Source organism: Elephas maximus, chromosome 1, assembly GCF_024166365.1.
Source record: "Elephas maximus indicus isolate mEleMax1 chromosome 1, mEleMax1 primary haplotype, whole genome shotgun sequence".
In the NCBI taxonomy this organism is placed as follows: domain Eukaryota; kingdom Metazoa; phylum Chordata; class Mammalia; order Proboscidea; family Elephantidae; genus Elephas; species Elephas maximus.
This window is the reverse complement of record NC_064819.1, coordinates 21,557,725-21,574,856: the sequence shown is the minus strand read 5'-3', so window position 1 is coordinate 21,574,856 and position 17,132 is coordinate 21,557,725. Positions and strand designations below refer to the sequence as shown.

The following is a 17,132-nucleotide window of genomic DNA, read 5'->3' as shown; positions in this document are numbered from 1 at the left end:
ACCCCATTTAGTCTCTACTGACCATTGAGTCTTTGGGTGGCTTTGGTCAAATCCTTCCCAACTCCCTCAGCATGAGTTTCCCCAGCAAGGTGACTGGAAGTGGTGTATATTCCAGGAGATATTCTCTTTAAAGGGCTTCAGGTAAGTATAATTGACATAGACTATGGTCCCCCACACTAACAGATACTTACACCACAGTCATTGGCTCCATCACCGCACATCCCTACAAAGTAACTAAAAGGGAACCATGTCAATTGCAAAGAAAATCAAAGCAATCTTACCAGTTAATTTCTCTAATTGAAAAGACAACATGGCCTTCATACTTAAGACTCAAATATATTTTTATTTTAAGGGAGTTTCCCGAAGAGAAGGGAAGGGTAATTCAACGGTTTACACAATGGGTTGATAAATCAGCACACCTTTTCCTGGTTTCAGGAGTCCCTGGGTATTGCAAACGGTTAAATGCTCAGCTGCTAACAGCTAGGTTGGAGGTTCAAGCCCACCCAGAGATGCCTTGGAATAAAGGCCTAGGGATGTACTTCCAGTCCTTAAGGAGCACCGTACTACTCTGGTACACATGGGATCACCACAATTCGGAATCGACTCAATGGCCACTAACACCAACAAAGCTTACTCTCCAGGTTTTCAACCATGTTGAGAAGATGGAACTTTTTGAATCCATAAGCTTGCCTAAAAGACGAATCCAGTGAGTAGGGGGATGGAGGAGGCAAAGGTGTGTGGATGTGGTCACGAGCCAGAAGTAGAGAAAGCCTCTGATACTCTGTGGGGTTCCAGTAACAAAAAATAAAGGGGCCCGAATGATGGGCACTTTATTTGGACTGCCCATTCTGTCTAAAACTGGAGACCCAGCCATGTTGGGAGATAGCACTTTTCTGATGTTGGGTGCAGAGGGTGCTTTGGCATAGGGATATTTAAATGTTCTTAGAGTTATATGAGTCTCTTGTCACATGAATCTTCCTCTATCATAACTGTGATGATGACAGCTTATAGAAAGTCTAAAAGCTCATTGTGTCTCCAGTATCAGAGCTCACGCTACCTTTCAGACTTATTTCTCACCGCACCTCTTTATGCCCCTGTAGGCTCTAGTCCAGTAGTTCTCAAGTCTGGATGCACAGCTGACTTATCTGAGGAGCACTGAAAAAATACTGATGTCCAAACCCCGCATGAACAACTGAAACAGAATCTCTGGAAAGTGGGGTTCTAGTGTTGTAATTTTTCAAAGCTCTCTAGGTGATTCTCATGTGCAGCCCAGGTAAGGGCTACTTCCCTAGCCAAACTGAATGACTCCCTATACCTTCTCCTCTCCCCTGACTGCCATGCCTTCATGCCTTTCACGGCACATGAATTGGTAAAGAACCTACTCCAGTTTCTGAAATTCTTCCACCAGACTGGATTTCTGCCCAGGAGACATTCTTGCAAAGATGGTCCCATTGATCAGTATCTGTAAGGAAGCCCAAAATGAAAACTTTTGTCATGTGAGTTGGTCATGCATGTAAAAAAAAAAAAAAAAAAATTGATAACACTCGGAATATAGGCTTGATGATTGTACCCGGGAATGAGAAAAAAATTTGTTTCCAAGGTTCTTTGGTTCATAAGATAGTCGTTGAGACTTCAGTCATCAGATAAGTAACCAGTGAAGACCATAAATTAGTAAAGATGACTGCTTAATTAACTGTGGTGAAAATAGTGACCTATAGGAACTTAGCTACCATGGGGAATGTGGTCCTAAAAAATTCTGGGCTTAATGGAACCTTGCACTAGTAGAGTATGAGAAATTGCAAGGTAGCATGTGTCAGGAGAGGAGGGAGGAGGTAACTGCTTCTAGAAAATCATTCGGCCAATGGTGAAATAGTTACTATATGTGGCCTGTGGCTTAACCATACCATCTGAATTCAACCAGTTGTGAACCTCAACTAATATCCTAAAAGTAATTTGGTCTGTGGAACACTGGCGGTTTGGGAATATAAAAGGCTATAACCAGCTGCCTCTACCTAAGGTCTATCCTATAGACCCTAAATCCTCCTGTGTTTTATATCTGTGTGTTCTCTTCTCTTCCTGGGAGTAAACTCAGCTTAGTACTTACTCCATCTCAAAGTATTTACTCTTTTTTTCTTACAACAGAACTAAAATGATGAGCAATTGAATACGAATAATTTCTGTTTGGGCTACATTGGATACAATCTTTCTCTAGTTCATTCATATGTTATTTACATATATATAACCTACTTGCCCCCACTACGGGTTTGTTCTTTATGAGAAATGTTTTAAGTTTGACCCTCTTCAGGACAGAACCCCTCTGTCAAAAACCTAGCAGAGTTCTCTATTCTTGGCCTGCTTCCTGTATTATCTTAGTATTTTCATAATACTATGAGCCCCTTAGAAACCCTGGTTAAGAGCTATGGCTGCTAACCAAAAGTCAGCAATTCAAATCCACCAGGTGCTCCTTGGAAACTCCATGGGGCAGTTCTACTCTGTCCTATAGGGTTGCTATGAGTTGGAATCAACTGAACAGCAATGGGTTTGGTTGGTTTTGGATGAGATCCTTAACCATAGCAGTATAGCGATAGCTACCCAAAAGCAATTCTTATGACTTCAGAAGTCATTGACACGTCAGTCCTGCAGATGGTAGAAAATTGGCTGATCAAGTTTACTTATTTGAAATCTATTAGAAAACGAGATAACAGTACCTTCTGCAAAAATATCTGCCTTCCTTATAGCGCATGGAACTAACCACTCAATAGCTGTATCTTGCCTAGTTAGAGGTTTGATATTACTTAGGACCATTCTCTGTAGGCACAATCTTCAGCATATTTACCGTGAGATTAGCACTCTCTTAGAACTTACCTTTGGCAATAGGCTGCTAAAATGTTGACTTATAACCTGAAAGGATTTCCCACTTAGGGCAAAATGATAACTTCCTTGTCTGTCATTACCAGGGGCTTCTTCCCTGATGTTAATGTAATTGTCCTGAAAAGCAAGACACAGTTATTTTGGACCCTTTTACTGGATAGAGTGGTTAAGACCACAAGTATATCTGAGAGAAGGCAACAAAGATAGACCACAGTCTCTCTTCAAAAGTTACACTCCAGCCCTGTTTCTGCAGAAAGGCACTTTCTCTTTGCTGGATATATCATTGTACGTGCCAGCCCCTAGTGAACAGGAGAATAACACTTACTCGTGTCCTGTTCTCACCCTGATTTGATCGCATAGAGTCCCAGAGAAGAACACATTTCACCCTTTTCAAATGTAAAGTACAAAAGCACTGCAGCTTAACAAATCTCTCCCTGAAGTGAGAACTTACTATTTTTTTTTCCTTACAGAATTAATATTGTTCCACAAGGACACAATAGAGACAGAATACTGAGAAGACTGGAGAAAAATGAGTAAAACTTTTTCTCCCCACTCTCTTAGTCATCTAGTGCTGCTGTAATATAAGTACCACAAGTGGAAGGCTTTACCAAAGAGAAATTTATTCTTTCACTGGCTAGGAGGCTAGAAATCCGAATTTAGGATGTCAGCTCCAGGGGAAGGCTTTCTGTCTGTGTTGACCCTGGGGAAAGATTCTTGTCATCAATCTTCCCCTAGTCTAGGAGCTTTTCAGCACAGGGAGGCCAGATCCAAAGGACAAGCACTCCTGGCTCTTCCTGGTGGTATGAGGTCCCCCTGTCTCTCTACTCACTTTTCTCTTTTATTATCTCAAAAGAGATTGATTTAAGACACAATCTAATCTTGTAGATTGAGTCTGACTTATTAACATAACTGTCTCTAATCCTGCCTTATTAACATCATAGAGGCAGGATTTACAACACAGGAAAATCACATCAGATGACAAAATGGTAGATAATCACACAATACTGGGAATCATGGCCTAGCCAAGTTGACAGATATTTTGGGGTGACACAATTCAATCCATAACACCCACTCAGATGCATAGTCTGATTTTCCACTGCACATAGTGGGGTCTTTCCCAGGAAAGCCCATTGAGGTGGCTGACAAGCAACAGAAAAATGGGGAATGAGATTTGCAGCCCCACTTACTATATTCTTTCTCATACAGATCCAACAACTTCTTTTTTAAGTTTAAGAAAATGGATTATTTCAAGCACTCAGAAAGCACTGTACCTTATAGCTCCGTAAGAATTGTGTAGGAAAGTGATATAATTGAGTTCATGATCTGCATATGTGTCCGACATTTGGAGAAGTATGGTGACTCTTTGTCACCTACACATCCCTGCTGGCCAAAGCTATTCAGTCACCAAAGCTGTGAGACAAATTAGGTACTAGAGTGGAAGGTCTGTTTCCAGGTATACCTGATTGCCATATACAATGTGGTACTTCTTTTCTACTAATTTCCAAGAGATAGACGCTGATGAAGATCCACTGGTTTCATCTGCTTCAATGAGAATGACTTTCTGGTTTTCAGAAACCATCCCAGACTTTCTGGCCACTGTTATTGCAGTCTGAAGATTGTCACCTAGAAGTAAGATATGCCCAAATAAGGTTGAAAAAATAGAGCCAACTCATGTAGGGCCTGGCAAGGTGAGGAAAGGAGTTTGAACCTTATTTTAGGTGTGGAGAAAAATAAACCCCAAAGTCTTTCAGAGTCAGTCCTGGTCTTCCATAATTCCATGATCCTTTTTCTGGTTCTTACTGCTTTTCATCTGGTTACTTCATGACCTACCAGTGTATTTTTGCCAGAGAGTGGGCAGGAAAAATGAAAAGACAAAATTCAAATCTATTTATGTCTTTTGTTGGTAGCTTTGCAAGAGTTGAGCAAAAGTCTTCTGGTTTAATATAGTATCTGGTAGTTCCACTTCCAGCTAAGATGGAGCAAGTCCTCTGCAATCTATCTCTTCTACTGATTACAGCTGAAAACTCTGCACAAAACACAAAAAGCAGCTACCTAAGGACACTTAAAAGTCAACAAAATCAGCCAGAACATGTGGAAGGGAGTTCATGTAGAAGAGTGTCCTTTTTTTCCTTCTCTTTCCTCTTGTACTTTTGACATGAGGGTGGGCCCGGGTTCTAAAGCTGTGCAAGCAGCTAAAACTCCAAATTAAACTCAGGCTTTCTGGCCAGAGAAACAGTCAAAAGGGACCCTATGGGCTAGAAGGTATAAGGGAAATCCTGGAAAGGAGAGAGCTGAGTAAAAGGACTAATTCAATATATGAACCTAGATAAGCCCTAGGCTCAGCCTAGAGCCACAGTATGTGTAACAGACCTAAAAACATATAGCAAACCTTTAAGAGCTGAAGTAAAATATAAATTGCCTCTTATGACGCAGACTAATCCCCGAGTGGGGCAGCCCAAATAGTATAGCAAAAGCTTTGAAATCTAAACTAACATTCGATCCACCACCTACAATAGATAAGACAAATTGTGATTGCTTGCTAAAAAAAAAAAAAATCAATATTCTCCACAGGATTTTAACAGGATACCAAATTTCACAATATAATATTCAAAATGCTCAGGATACTTAACATATGAAAAACCTTTGTATTTGGCCAATGTTTTAGGAAGAAACAATCCACAGATGCCATCCCAAGATAATCCAGATATTGGCATTATCAGACAAGAGTTTTAAAGCAGTTATTATAAGCCTCCTTCTTATGGTAAAAGTTAATACTCTTTAAATAATTGAGAAGATAGAAGTTCTCAACAGAGGAACATAAACTATAAAAAAGAACCAAATGGATAGTTTAGAATTGAAAGATATAATGCCAGAAAAAAAAATTCACTGGTTGGACTCAAGAACAGAAAAGAGATGACAGAGGAAAGAGTCAATAAACTAGAAGACAGATCAGTAGAAATTACACAATCTAAAGAACAGAGAGTTTTTTTTTTTTTTTTAAATGAACATAGCCTCAGAACTATCAAAAGGTTTTACATTCACATCATTAGAGCCCAAGAAAGAGAGAAGAAAGACACTGGAGCTAAAAAAAAAAAAAAAAAAAAAAAAATTGAAGAAATGATAGTTGGCAATTTCCCCAATTTGGTAAAAGACTCAAATTTACAGATTCAAAAAGCTCAATGAACCCCAAATAGGATAAACTCAGTGGGTAGAACACCCAGACACATAATCAAACTGCTGAAAATCAAAGATAAAATATCTTAAAAGCATATAGAGAAAAACAATGTATTATATATAAGGGAAAAATTATTTGGTAAAAGATATGCTTCTCATCAAAAACCATGGCAGCAAGAAGACAATGGAACAACTTCTTCAAAGTGCTGAAAGAAAAGAGCTGCTATAAAAAAAAAAAAAAATTTTTTTTTTTTTTTTTTCTAGCTAGTGAAAATCCCCTTCAGGAATGAAGAAGAAATAAAGACATTCTCAGATAAGGGAAAACTAAAATAATTTGTCACCAGCAGTGATACTCAAAAAGAAATGCTAAAGGAAGTTCTTCAGGCTGAAAGGAAATGACATCAGAAGGAAAAAATGGAACTTCAGGAATGATAGAAAAGCAACAGAAATAATAAATATCCTGGTACATATAAAAGACTGTTTTCCTCCACTTTTGTCCTTTAACTCTTGACTGTTGAAAGTAAAAACTATAATATTGTCTGGCAGGGTTTTTGATGCATGTGATACATATGACAACGATAACACAGAGAGGAGAGAGTAAGGGGTTTGCATGTCTGGCTTCTTGAAAGGGTAGGTAAGTATATTGCGATCCCTAGAGCAGCAACTAAAAAACAAATTATACAGCGTCTTGCTGGTTGTCCCTAACACAGCTTCTCTCAGGTTGCTACTGAAATATTTATGAGGATCTTCCAAAGAGCTCTGGTGGCACAGTGGTTAAGCCCTCAGCTGCTAACCAAAAAAGGTCAACAATTCAAATCCACCAGTGCTCCGTGGGAGAAAGATGTGGCAGTCTGCTTCCATAAAGATTAAAAAAAATAAAGATTACAGCCTTGGAAACCCTATGGGGCAGTCTGACTCTGTCCTACAGGGTCACTGTAAGTCGGAATAGACTCGATGGCAATGAGTCCAAAGAGCTGAACTAGTGGGAAGAAGCTGCTCTGCTCTGAGGTTGGAAGAGTACAGAGAGCCCTGAGAGCTAAGAGGCTTCCTCCAGATGCCTCAGCAGGGCACCACAGACCCCCTTTGCCACCCACTACCCACGACAGTTCCACTGTTTAGGAGATGCAGCCCAGGCTGAGCCTTGATCACCTGACAAAGAAATATAACAACCTAAGAGTTCCAGAAGCTAGGTAAGAAAAGATCAGGTAGAACAACCAGAACACATGACAAAGGTGAGCAGCTGCTGGAGGCCAATGACACCTACATTGAAAGCAGTGAGAGCACTAAGGAAACTCAGATGCAGCACCAACAACAAACCAACCAAACAACAACAAAAACCCAGTGTTTTCTAGAGCCACTTCTACTTTCAAAACAAAATTTAGCAATTCACTAGGTGATTTGAAAGAGACTATGGTCATTACTGAGACCTGAGTTTGCAGTTTGAAAAAATTGAGTGCAAAAAAAAAAAATCTTAAAGCAAAATTACAAAAATATGACAATTACAAGAAAAACAATAAGAAATTGAGAGGATAGATCCAGGACTCCTGACATGTGAATAATAAGAAGGAAAAAGGAAAGAGAGACAAAGGCACTAATTAGCTGAACAAGAGAGGAAATGTTTCTAAGAGAAAGACAGATTAAAAGTCCTTGTATGTTCCAGACTAAATTAATGAGAAAAGACAGACATACAGGGGTACCCTGGTAACATTTCTAAACTCGAAGTTTAAGAAAAAGGCTATACACAGAAAAGAACAAGTTATCTACATTAGACTGACAATGGACTTATAATGTGCAATACCAAAAGCCAAAAGACAAAGGAATAGCATCTATAACCAAAATTCATTGCCGTCGAGTCGATTCCAACTCATAGCAACCCTATAGGACAGGGTAGAACCGCCCCATAGAGTTTCCAAGGAGCACCTGGTGGATTCAAACTGCCAACCTTCTGGGTAGCAGCCGTAGCACTTGATCACGATGCCACCAGGGCTTCCGTAGCATCTATACAACATTAATAAAAATCCTATACCCAGGCAAGATAGCATTCACCTAGCAGGTGAAAAGAAAGATAGCCCAGGATATGTAAAAAATACAGTGTTCAAAAGCAAAGATGTCATTTTGAGGACTAAGGGGTGCCTGACCCAAGCCATGACATTTTCAATTGCCTCGCATGCATGCAAAAGCTGGATAATCAATAAGGAAGATTGAAGAAGAATTGATGTCTTTGAACTATGGTGTTGGAGAAGAATATTGAATATACCATGAACTGCCAGAAAACCTGTCTTGGAAGAAATACCGCTAGAGTGATCTTTGGAAGCAAGGATGGGAAGACTTCTCGTACTTTGGACATGTTACCAGGAGAGACCAGTCCCTGGAGAAGGACATCATGCTTGGTAAAGTAAAGCGTCAGTGAAAAAGAAGACGACTCTCTATGAGATGGATTGACAAAGTGGCAGCAACAATGGGCTCAAACAGAACAAGGATTGTGGGGATGCAGCAGGACTGGGTAGTGTTTCATTCTGTTGTACACAAGGTCACTCTGAGTCAGAACCAACTCAACGGCCCCTAACAACAACGTGTAAGAAATCAGAGATCATAAAACCCCTCTATTGCATCCAAGAACAATACTCGGGAAAAATTATAATCAAATAAGTAAAGAAACATAGTAGAAATTTCAGGAGAAGGGGAGAGGAACTGAAGAAGGTGGAGGGAGATGAACTCTGATTTCTACATATTTCTAAATGGTTATGAATAAGTTATAAGGATCTGCATTTAAATGCTAAATAAAGACTTTTGAAACAGAAAGAGGAAATTTAATAACTAGTGAGCTAACGCAGCAACACTTAGATCGTTTTGGGGGAATAGAATGGGAGAGAATAAGTAATCTAAAAGTCTTTTGGAGAGAGGAGGAGAACACAAAGAGAGGGAGAATTCCATACAAGTACTCCAGCATTCCCAACTCCAGAATTGGGTTCAGGGGAAGTGCAGGTGGGGGTAAGTATGTGCCTTGGTTGGGAAATATTGTATCTTGGTGACACAAATAATAGAATCAATATGTCTGATTATGAGAACAAGGAAAGGGAAAACAGCCATTGATAGAATGAAAAAATTACAGTAGATGATCCAAATTAACAAGAGCAAAAAATGGAATGAAGAGCAACATGATCAAACCAGCAAAAAAAAAAAAGGAAAAAGAGATGGACAAAAATAAAAACAGCATTGTAAATTAGGTGATAAATATAATGCAATTTGGTTTTAAAAAGTAGCCTCAAAATGCTTTAAATTATAAAGACAAAGAAAAAAGTTTTTAAATACCCAGACCAAATAAACAAGGTAAGTATAAAAGAACAAAATTCTGACAACAGAAGAACAAAATTCTGACATCAGACTTCTCTTCTGCAATAATAATACGAAAAAAAAGATAACGGAAGCAGCAATTAACAGAATTTTGAAGAGAAGAACTTTGATACGAGAATTTTATATTCAGCCCAGTCTTTAGATAACATTAACAAATTCTGGGAAGCTGCAAAAGGAACATGAGTGAGAAATACACTTCTGAATTTTACATTTACATTGGAGGAAATTAAAAAGTATTATTTAAATTTTGGCTTTAATAATCAGATACATATAAGGTTGATAAATATATACCAACAGGAATCTAAACATACATTCAATGGGAAGAGACAGTCCTTCAGATTAGTTCAGTAGCCATGGTCTTCTCCGTTCCTCCTCCTGCTAACATCTTTAGGTGTCCAAACAAACCACCCCCTTAAAGCTTAATAACTAACAAGATTAAAGAAATACAACTCCAGGCTGGTGCCCAGATGTCTAACTACCCCCTTCGTGGGTGGTCAGGTAGAAAAATCTACATTGTAATGTGCGTAGTGAGGCACAGAACCCCTGAATCATCAAACTGAGTGAGGAAGACCCTCTTAGTCCTTCACTTATGGTGCACCATGGGGCACGCACAAAAGAGTTTCTGTCCCACCTGGACAGATTTTGGCCTGGAGGGAACTCTCATCATGGACCTGTCCTAGTCCCTTTCTCACAGTGCAAAGTGGGGGCACGCGTAGAAGAATTTTCCATCTCCATCCAGACAGCTTTCAAGCCAGGGGGGACCACTCATCATGGAAGAGTTTCCTGTTGTATGCTGTATGTGGTCTGTGAGCAATTCAAATGTCTTTCATTTGCCAACACTTCGTGAATATCTCACGTGTACAGCTCAATCATACTGGAAGGACGTAGCGCCCATGGAGTGGTTGATGCCACTGGGTAGAACCCTCATCCTAGCAGTAATATAGCTGCTTGGAATTTTGAGGCAACCTGTGTGTGCAATGCCCTTAAAAATATTAATTCATTAAGAAATCATTTATTCACCTCTAGTCCTTTTCCTGATTAAATTGTAGCTTCCACTCCCAAGCATTCACGAAAACATCTCACACATTTCTCCTGCATAATCCTTTCTCGCTGCAGCTTGTTTGTGTGATTTGGGGTCTGAGAGTGAGAGTAGAGGGGATGGGATCATTTTATCTCCAGAATCATAGATCTCTGTTTATGGACCTTCAGTGTAGCTTGCAAACCACACAAGTCTACACCTTTTTCTCCTCCTATCACTTTTTTTAATTTTTTTAATCACTTCACAATAGGTAAATCATTGCCTTTGTATGCCTCTTTTCATTCAGGTCTGATCTCAAATGTCACCTTCTCAGAGGGGCCTCTCTGAACCACCTCAGCTAAAGTAGCCAACAAGACACGCTTTATCTCACCACCCTGCTTTGTGTGCCTCATAACACTTACTAACAGTTGCTGTCGATTCTGGTTCATGGTGACCCCAAGTGTGTCAGAGTAGAGCTGTGCGCTATAGGGTTTTCAATGGCTGGTTTTTCAGAAGTAGGTCACCAAGACTTTCTTCTGAGGCACGTCTGGGTGGACTCAAACCCCCAACCTTTTGGTTAGCAGCCAAGGAAGTTAACTAATTGTGCCACCCAGAGTACATACTTTTTTGTACAAATTTGTATAATATTAGTTACAAAACAGATGCAGTTGAGTTGATTCTAATTTAAGGGGACTCCGTGCGTTGCAGAGTAGAACTGTGCTCTATAGAGTTTTCAAGGTTGTGACCTGTTGGAAGCAGATCTTTAGACCTTTCTTCCAAGGTGCCTCTGGAGTGTTCAAACCACCAAACTTTCAGTTAGTGGTTGAGTGTCTAACCATTTGCAGCACCAGTGGACTCCATAACACTTATTATTAATTGCTTATTTGATTGATTGGTTGATTTTTCTATCTCATCCCATTGGAATGTAAGCTGGATGAGAGCAGTGATCTTGCCTTTTGTTCACCCATCTCCAGCTGCTAGAATAGCATCTGCTCCATAGTGGGTGGTCACCAATATTTATTAAATGAGCGAATCTCTCTCTCTCTGTCCACACCAAAGTTTTAGTGTTTTCACAGAAGCCTTTTTTCTATACCTGTGATCATTACAGTCCTTATGCAGGCCGAGATGAGCTCTTCCAGGACAGGTTTTGTCTCTTCCTTCAGTTGATTCTCCAAGATCAGCAATCCCAGAAATATCAGGTCTGCCTCCACCTTCTCCCTTGAAATATATACATGATTGAACAGAAATAGCTTTTACTTTTTTTTTTACTTTCTTTTTGGAAGTAAAACAAAAACAAAGGCAAAAACCTTCCCGTCAGAGTGATTTCTACTCACTCATTCGAGCGCCATTCTTTAGACACTGAATATGTGCCAAGAGCTATGCAGAAAGAAGACAGAATGGGGCACAAATGATATTGAGACATTTACTCCGACTGAATCAAGAGGAAGGGAGTACCTAGTAAGCAAAAGATTGGCTTTAGCCTTCCTAGAAAATGAACCAAATGACCACAAAGGTCTCTTACACCTACTGTGGCTATCCTGATTGTTATTATCTCATCTATTGGCAACTACCAAAGAGTAGTTCTAGTTCTGGCACAAAACATCAAAAAATAATAAGTAAGTATCCAGAAAAAGAAAAGGAAATGAAATGTTATTTTAACCCAGGAAGCATGAGACCCTAATCTCAACAAGCTGTATTTATGTATTAGCACTACCACCACCATCGCCACCCATTCCTCCCTCTCCCGAAACCAAATGCATTGCTCTTCTGCAGAAAGTGTGAATGTTTCTGCAAGTAAGCAAGGCCAGTCCTCTGAACACTTTCAAGACATTCCACCAAGTACAGGGAAGAACATGTAGGACAAGGGCTCAAAAATGTCTCCTGATTCATTTATCTGGGACCCAGAGACCTCTAGCAGACATAAGAGCAAGACACCAGCACTCCCTAATTTGAGCCAAAAAACAAGAAAGCAGCACCCTGCCCCCTTGTCTTGTTTTCCATGCATGTCTTAGTTCTGGCCCTCACATCTGCCAGGGGCATGGAATAGCATCAGTGATGCTACCAGGAAGCTGCCAATACCTCCACAGTAACAGGAAGTGGACCCAGTTTGCAGCACTCACTTCAGAGCAGGCATGGAAGGACAGCATTCTCTGTTCTTCTGAACCAGGTATTCAGAGTTCTCAAGGATCCGACTCCAAACTACCTTTTCAGCTTCATCTATCCCCAAATTCTCCGCCCACCCTGGCCACCAGCCAAATTGGACCATTCACCATTCGCTGAACATGCTCTATTCTTAACCGTCTCTAGATATTTGCTCTAGAATGTCATAATACATTTCCTCCTTATCTGTATAAGGGAAAGGGTTACAAGTTCCTGATGATCTGTCATTGAAAGCTTTCTTATATTTCGAGGTCCAGCTCAAATGCCTCCTCCTCCATAAGGGCCTCCACAGAGAGAACTAATTGCTTTCTTGACATATTACCTCTAGCTCAGTTTCTCTCGTATTTTATTTGTCCATATATTGTCACCATTTGCTTTCTAATCTGTCTCTCTGCCTCACTCCTTGAGGGCAAGGCCAGCCTGATTCGACTCTGTGCTCAACCACAGCCTCATACGCAGGAGTGCTCAACAAATGTTTGCCTGATTTGAATATTCTCTTTCCTATCCTGACAATTATTTGCCAGGAAAATTGATTTCCTCTGTAAGAAACTCTACTGTTAGTGGGTTCTCACAGGTATCCCAAATTCATGTCAATAACCATTTACTGAGCACCTAATAAGAGCAAGGAACAAGACTAAGGAAAAAAGAAGCGAGAATATGAGAATATGAAGAGAATATAGTAGCCCCTAACTCCATAGATTTCACACTGAGCAGGAAGGAAAAGGTTAGACATGACCACCTTGGTTATGGGCTCAAGAAAAAGAGGGGGAAATGCAAACAATTCTGGATGGAGTGATTGGAAAAGCCTTCCTGGAGGGGGTGATATTTGAACTGGTCTTTCAAGGATAAGTAATTAATGCCTGATTGAGATCTTCCAATTTTCTAGTGACCCTCATACCAAGGCCTCAGACTTTAGATATTTTCAGAGATGATATGACATGGGCCAACCAGAAGGTACCAGAATGGGCCAAGAAAATGGCTCCAGGGATAAAATGTCTTCTGCTGCTTGTGGCACAACTTGGCACTCAGATTTCTGGTTCCTCTGGCTCCCAGACTTTGCAAGGTTCAATGCACAATAATCAGGAGACCAGAGTTCTAACCCCAGCTCTGTCACTGCCTTGCTATGTGATCATGGGTAAATCACTTTCTTTATCTGGTAATTTATTTCCTGTTTTGTAAAAGAAAGGGAGTGGAATTAACGCATTTCCAAGGTCTTTTCTAGTCTAGCACTACTTGATTCTTCTTTTCATGGGCATTCAATGTGAGCCAAGAAATAAAGATACTAAGTAGTCCCTTGAGGGGTCTCAAGCTTTGCAACTTGGAATGGTATGCTATCATTTTCTGCTACCTACAGACATTATATCTGCTCCTAAAGTTTCTAAAACTAATAAAGAGTGATGAGTTCAATACAAAGGGAACATTGTCATCCCTGTTCTCATGTTCACCTCATGTTCTTAGCACCCATGTGACTTCTAAAGGATGAAATATGCATAAAGCTGGCCAATAACCCACAAATAGATCATGATATTGGTGCTGGAAGCACCCTGAGTAACCACATAAAATAGAAAGAATGTTCTTCACTACTCAGGGTTTAGGAAAGATTAAGTAGATATGATATGAGTAGACATGGGATTCCTGGTAGTGTAGTGGTTAAGAGTTTGGCTGCTAACCAAAAGATCGGCAGTAGGAAGTGGTGATGTGGCTTTCAGACAAGAGAGGCAAATTGAAGACCTGTGATCAGATCCTACTACTGAATTGGGTTGAGACTTCACCTGATTTTAAAAAGTACAAACATCAGTGACTTTGGTCAGAGGATGTACTCTCCTGCCCTCACCCTTCCCTATTGCCACCAACGTGAGTGCTTCATCTATGTACATGGCCCCCATCACCTTGAGTCTGCAACTCATAAATAAGCAAATAATTTCCTACAATAATTGAAAGCAGAAGCATAGTTGCCAACACCTTGATATATTTCTGGCAGTAAGCTCACGGGAAATTTAGTTCCTTTCCCAAATGCGTCACATCTTTCATGGACCCAAGTTTTCTCCTCTCTAAAACGTGAAAGCCAATGTCAAAGTCCACTCTTAGCTCTAAGTCTTGAGTGACCTTGATCTGAGTTGATCTGCCACAAATATACAGAGTTGTAAGAGTCAAAGTTTCAGGGGTCACATTAAGCTGGCCCCAGGGAGAGTGGCCTGAAGTGCCCAGGAATCCAACACTCAATGATCTCAGTTTGCCCATTCACAAAGTGACAGGGTTGGGTCACATCCCTGATGCTCAGTAAAGGTGTACTGTCTATAGAGTCAAAAAAAAATTTGGGGGGTGTCTATCCAAGATTTTCTGCAATGTTCAGTCCAAAATAAAGAATTATCCTGCAGAATGAAGAATTCCAAAGACACAAGGAAAATATGAGCCCAAGAGAAAGAAAGGGCCACATAAACCAGAGACTCCATCATCCTGAGCCCAGAAGAACTAGATGGTGTCTGGCTACCTACCAATGACTGCCCTGGCAGGGAACAGAACAGAGAATCCCTGAAGGAGCAGAAAAAAATGGGATGCAGACCTCAAATTCTAGTAAAAAGACCAGACTTAATGGTCCGACTGAGACTAGAGGGACCCCAGAGGTCATGGCCCCCAGACTCTCTGTTAGTCTAAAGCTAAAACCATTCTCGAAGCCAACTCTTCAGACAAAGATTAGATACTGGTGAGGAGTGTGCTTCTTGGCTCAAGTAGACACATGAGACTATGTGGGCAGCTCCTGTCTGGAGGTGAGATGAGAAGGCAGAGGGGGACAGGAGCTGGTTGAATGGACACGGAAAATACAGGGTGGAGAGAAGGAGTGTGATGTCACATTGCAGGGAGAGCAACTAGGGTCACATAACAATGTGTGTAGAAGTTTTTGTATGAGAAACTGACTTGAATTGTAAACTTTCATTAACAGCACAGTAAAAAAAAAAAAAAGAATTTTTCTGCAGCCTTTTGAATATTTTACTAGACATTCATAGACACGAAAACACTATTTCTTATTTCCTGAGCCTAGTCCTTAGTTCTGTTCTACATATGAAGACAAAGTATTTTTGTATAGTAATATTCTGTTGAATTTTCCAGGAATGCACCTACCATGTGAATTGAGAATAGATTGTATTGTTTTGTTCAAAAGTTTCCCAAGAGTTTTTAACCACTTCACAAAGTCACCTTACAGACAGCAAGACTCCTTGTGGTATTTGAAACTCCAGTGTCTAACGCTCCTGTATCAATTTGCACATGTAGCATTTACGTCAACAATGACTCTCCTCACAGGTCTAAGGACTTGTTACTTCTTTTCATTTTAGTGGAGCCCACTGAGTGTTTATTGAAATATATATTGTTTATTGTAATGTATCACATTGTTTGCTTTTAGTTTTGCTATGTAGGTAGGATATTACTTTTTTTACAGAGAATATATGCAAATTTAATTTAGAACATTTAAGAAAATATTGCAAAATATAGTTATAACAACAGAGTGCTGAGTCTGATAGGATTGAAAACAAGTATGTTAGAACTCTGTTATTTAAATATTGTGAGTTTGTGTCTAAATAATAAAGTCAGCCTTAATTATATGCACAATAGTATTACCAATAGTGGCTAACATAGAGTATTGGACACGGTATTGAAGGTGAAATAAACAAGGTGGGCTAAAAACAGTGAAAATAATAAACAACAACAATAACAACAACAAATTATTTGGACTAATAAATACCCTGATCCATTTTAGCTTCTGAGGGTCCCTATTTTAATATATTCATATGAAAGCTTTGTCTAGAATTTCCCCTCAATAGCTTTTCTTGTTTTTCTGTAAACATTTCTCATATTATGTGTTAAGTCCAAGCTATATTTCTTTGTTTCATAAAACTGTATATTTTTTACCAAGAATTTTTTCAGGCAAACATTGCTTTATGGTTTAAAGTCAAGAAAAGTGTGCATAAACATTGTATCCTTTCATCATATTTATTCAATCTGTATGCTGAGCGAATAGGCAGAGAAGCTGGACTATATGAAGAAGAACACAGCAATAGGATTGGAAGAAGATTCATTAACAACCTTGGATAAACAGATGACACAATCTTGCCTGCTGAAAGTGAAGAGGGCTTGAAGCACTTACTGACCACAGCTTTCAGTATGGATTACACCTCAACATAAAGAAATTAAAAATCCTCACAACTGGGCCAATAACAAAAAAAAAAAAAACAAATGATAAATGGAGAAAAGACTGAAGCTATCAAGTACTTCATTTTACATGGATCTATAGCCAACACCCATGGAAACGGCAGTCAAGAAATCAAAAAACATACCACAACTACCACAGCCTCCACCAGACAGAGTCCAGCACATCTAGATGGTGCCAAGCTACCTCCACCAACTATTCTGGCAGAGATCACAATAAAGGGGTCCGGACAGACCTGGATAAAAATTTAGAACAAAATTCTAACTCACGAAAAAAAGACCAGACTTACTGGTCTGACAGAGACAGGAGAAACCCCAAGAGTATGGCCCCTGGATACCCTTTTAAATCACT

The 17,132-nt window shown here is 39.8% G+C and overlaps 1 protein-coding gene across 1 annotated transcript in view; it reads right to left on the bottom strand.

Annotated features, from left to right (window-relative positions):
* Window positions 1–17,132, bottom strand: part of ATP13A4 (ATPase 13A4) — a 138,753-nt gene that overhangs the window by 26,426 nt on the left and 95,195 nt on the right. The window contains exons 18-22 of the mRNA XM_049880221.1: window positions 11,511–11,635; window positions 4,331–4,494; window positions 2,866–2,988; window positions 1,383–1,462; window positions 192–234 (exon numbers count right to left, since the gene is read on the bottom strand). Coding sequence (XP_049736178.1) covers window positions 192–234; window positions 1,383–1,462; window positions 2,866–2,988; window positions 4,331–4,494; window positions 11,511–11,635 — 535 coding nt within the window. The remainder of the gene's footprint in view (window positions 1–191; window positions 235–1,382; window positions 1,463–2,865; window positions 2,989–4,330; window positions 4,495–11,510; window positions 11,636–17,132) is intronic.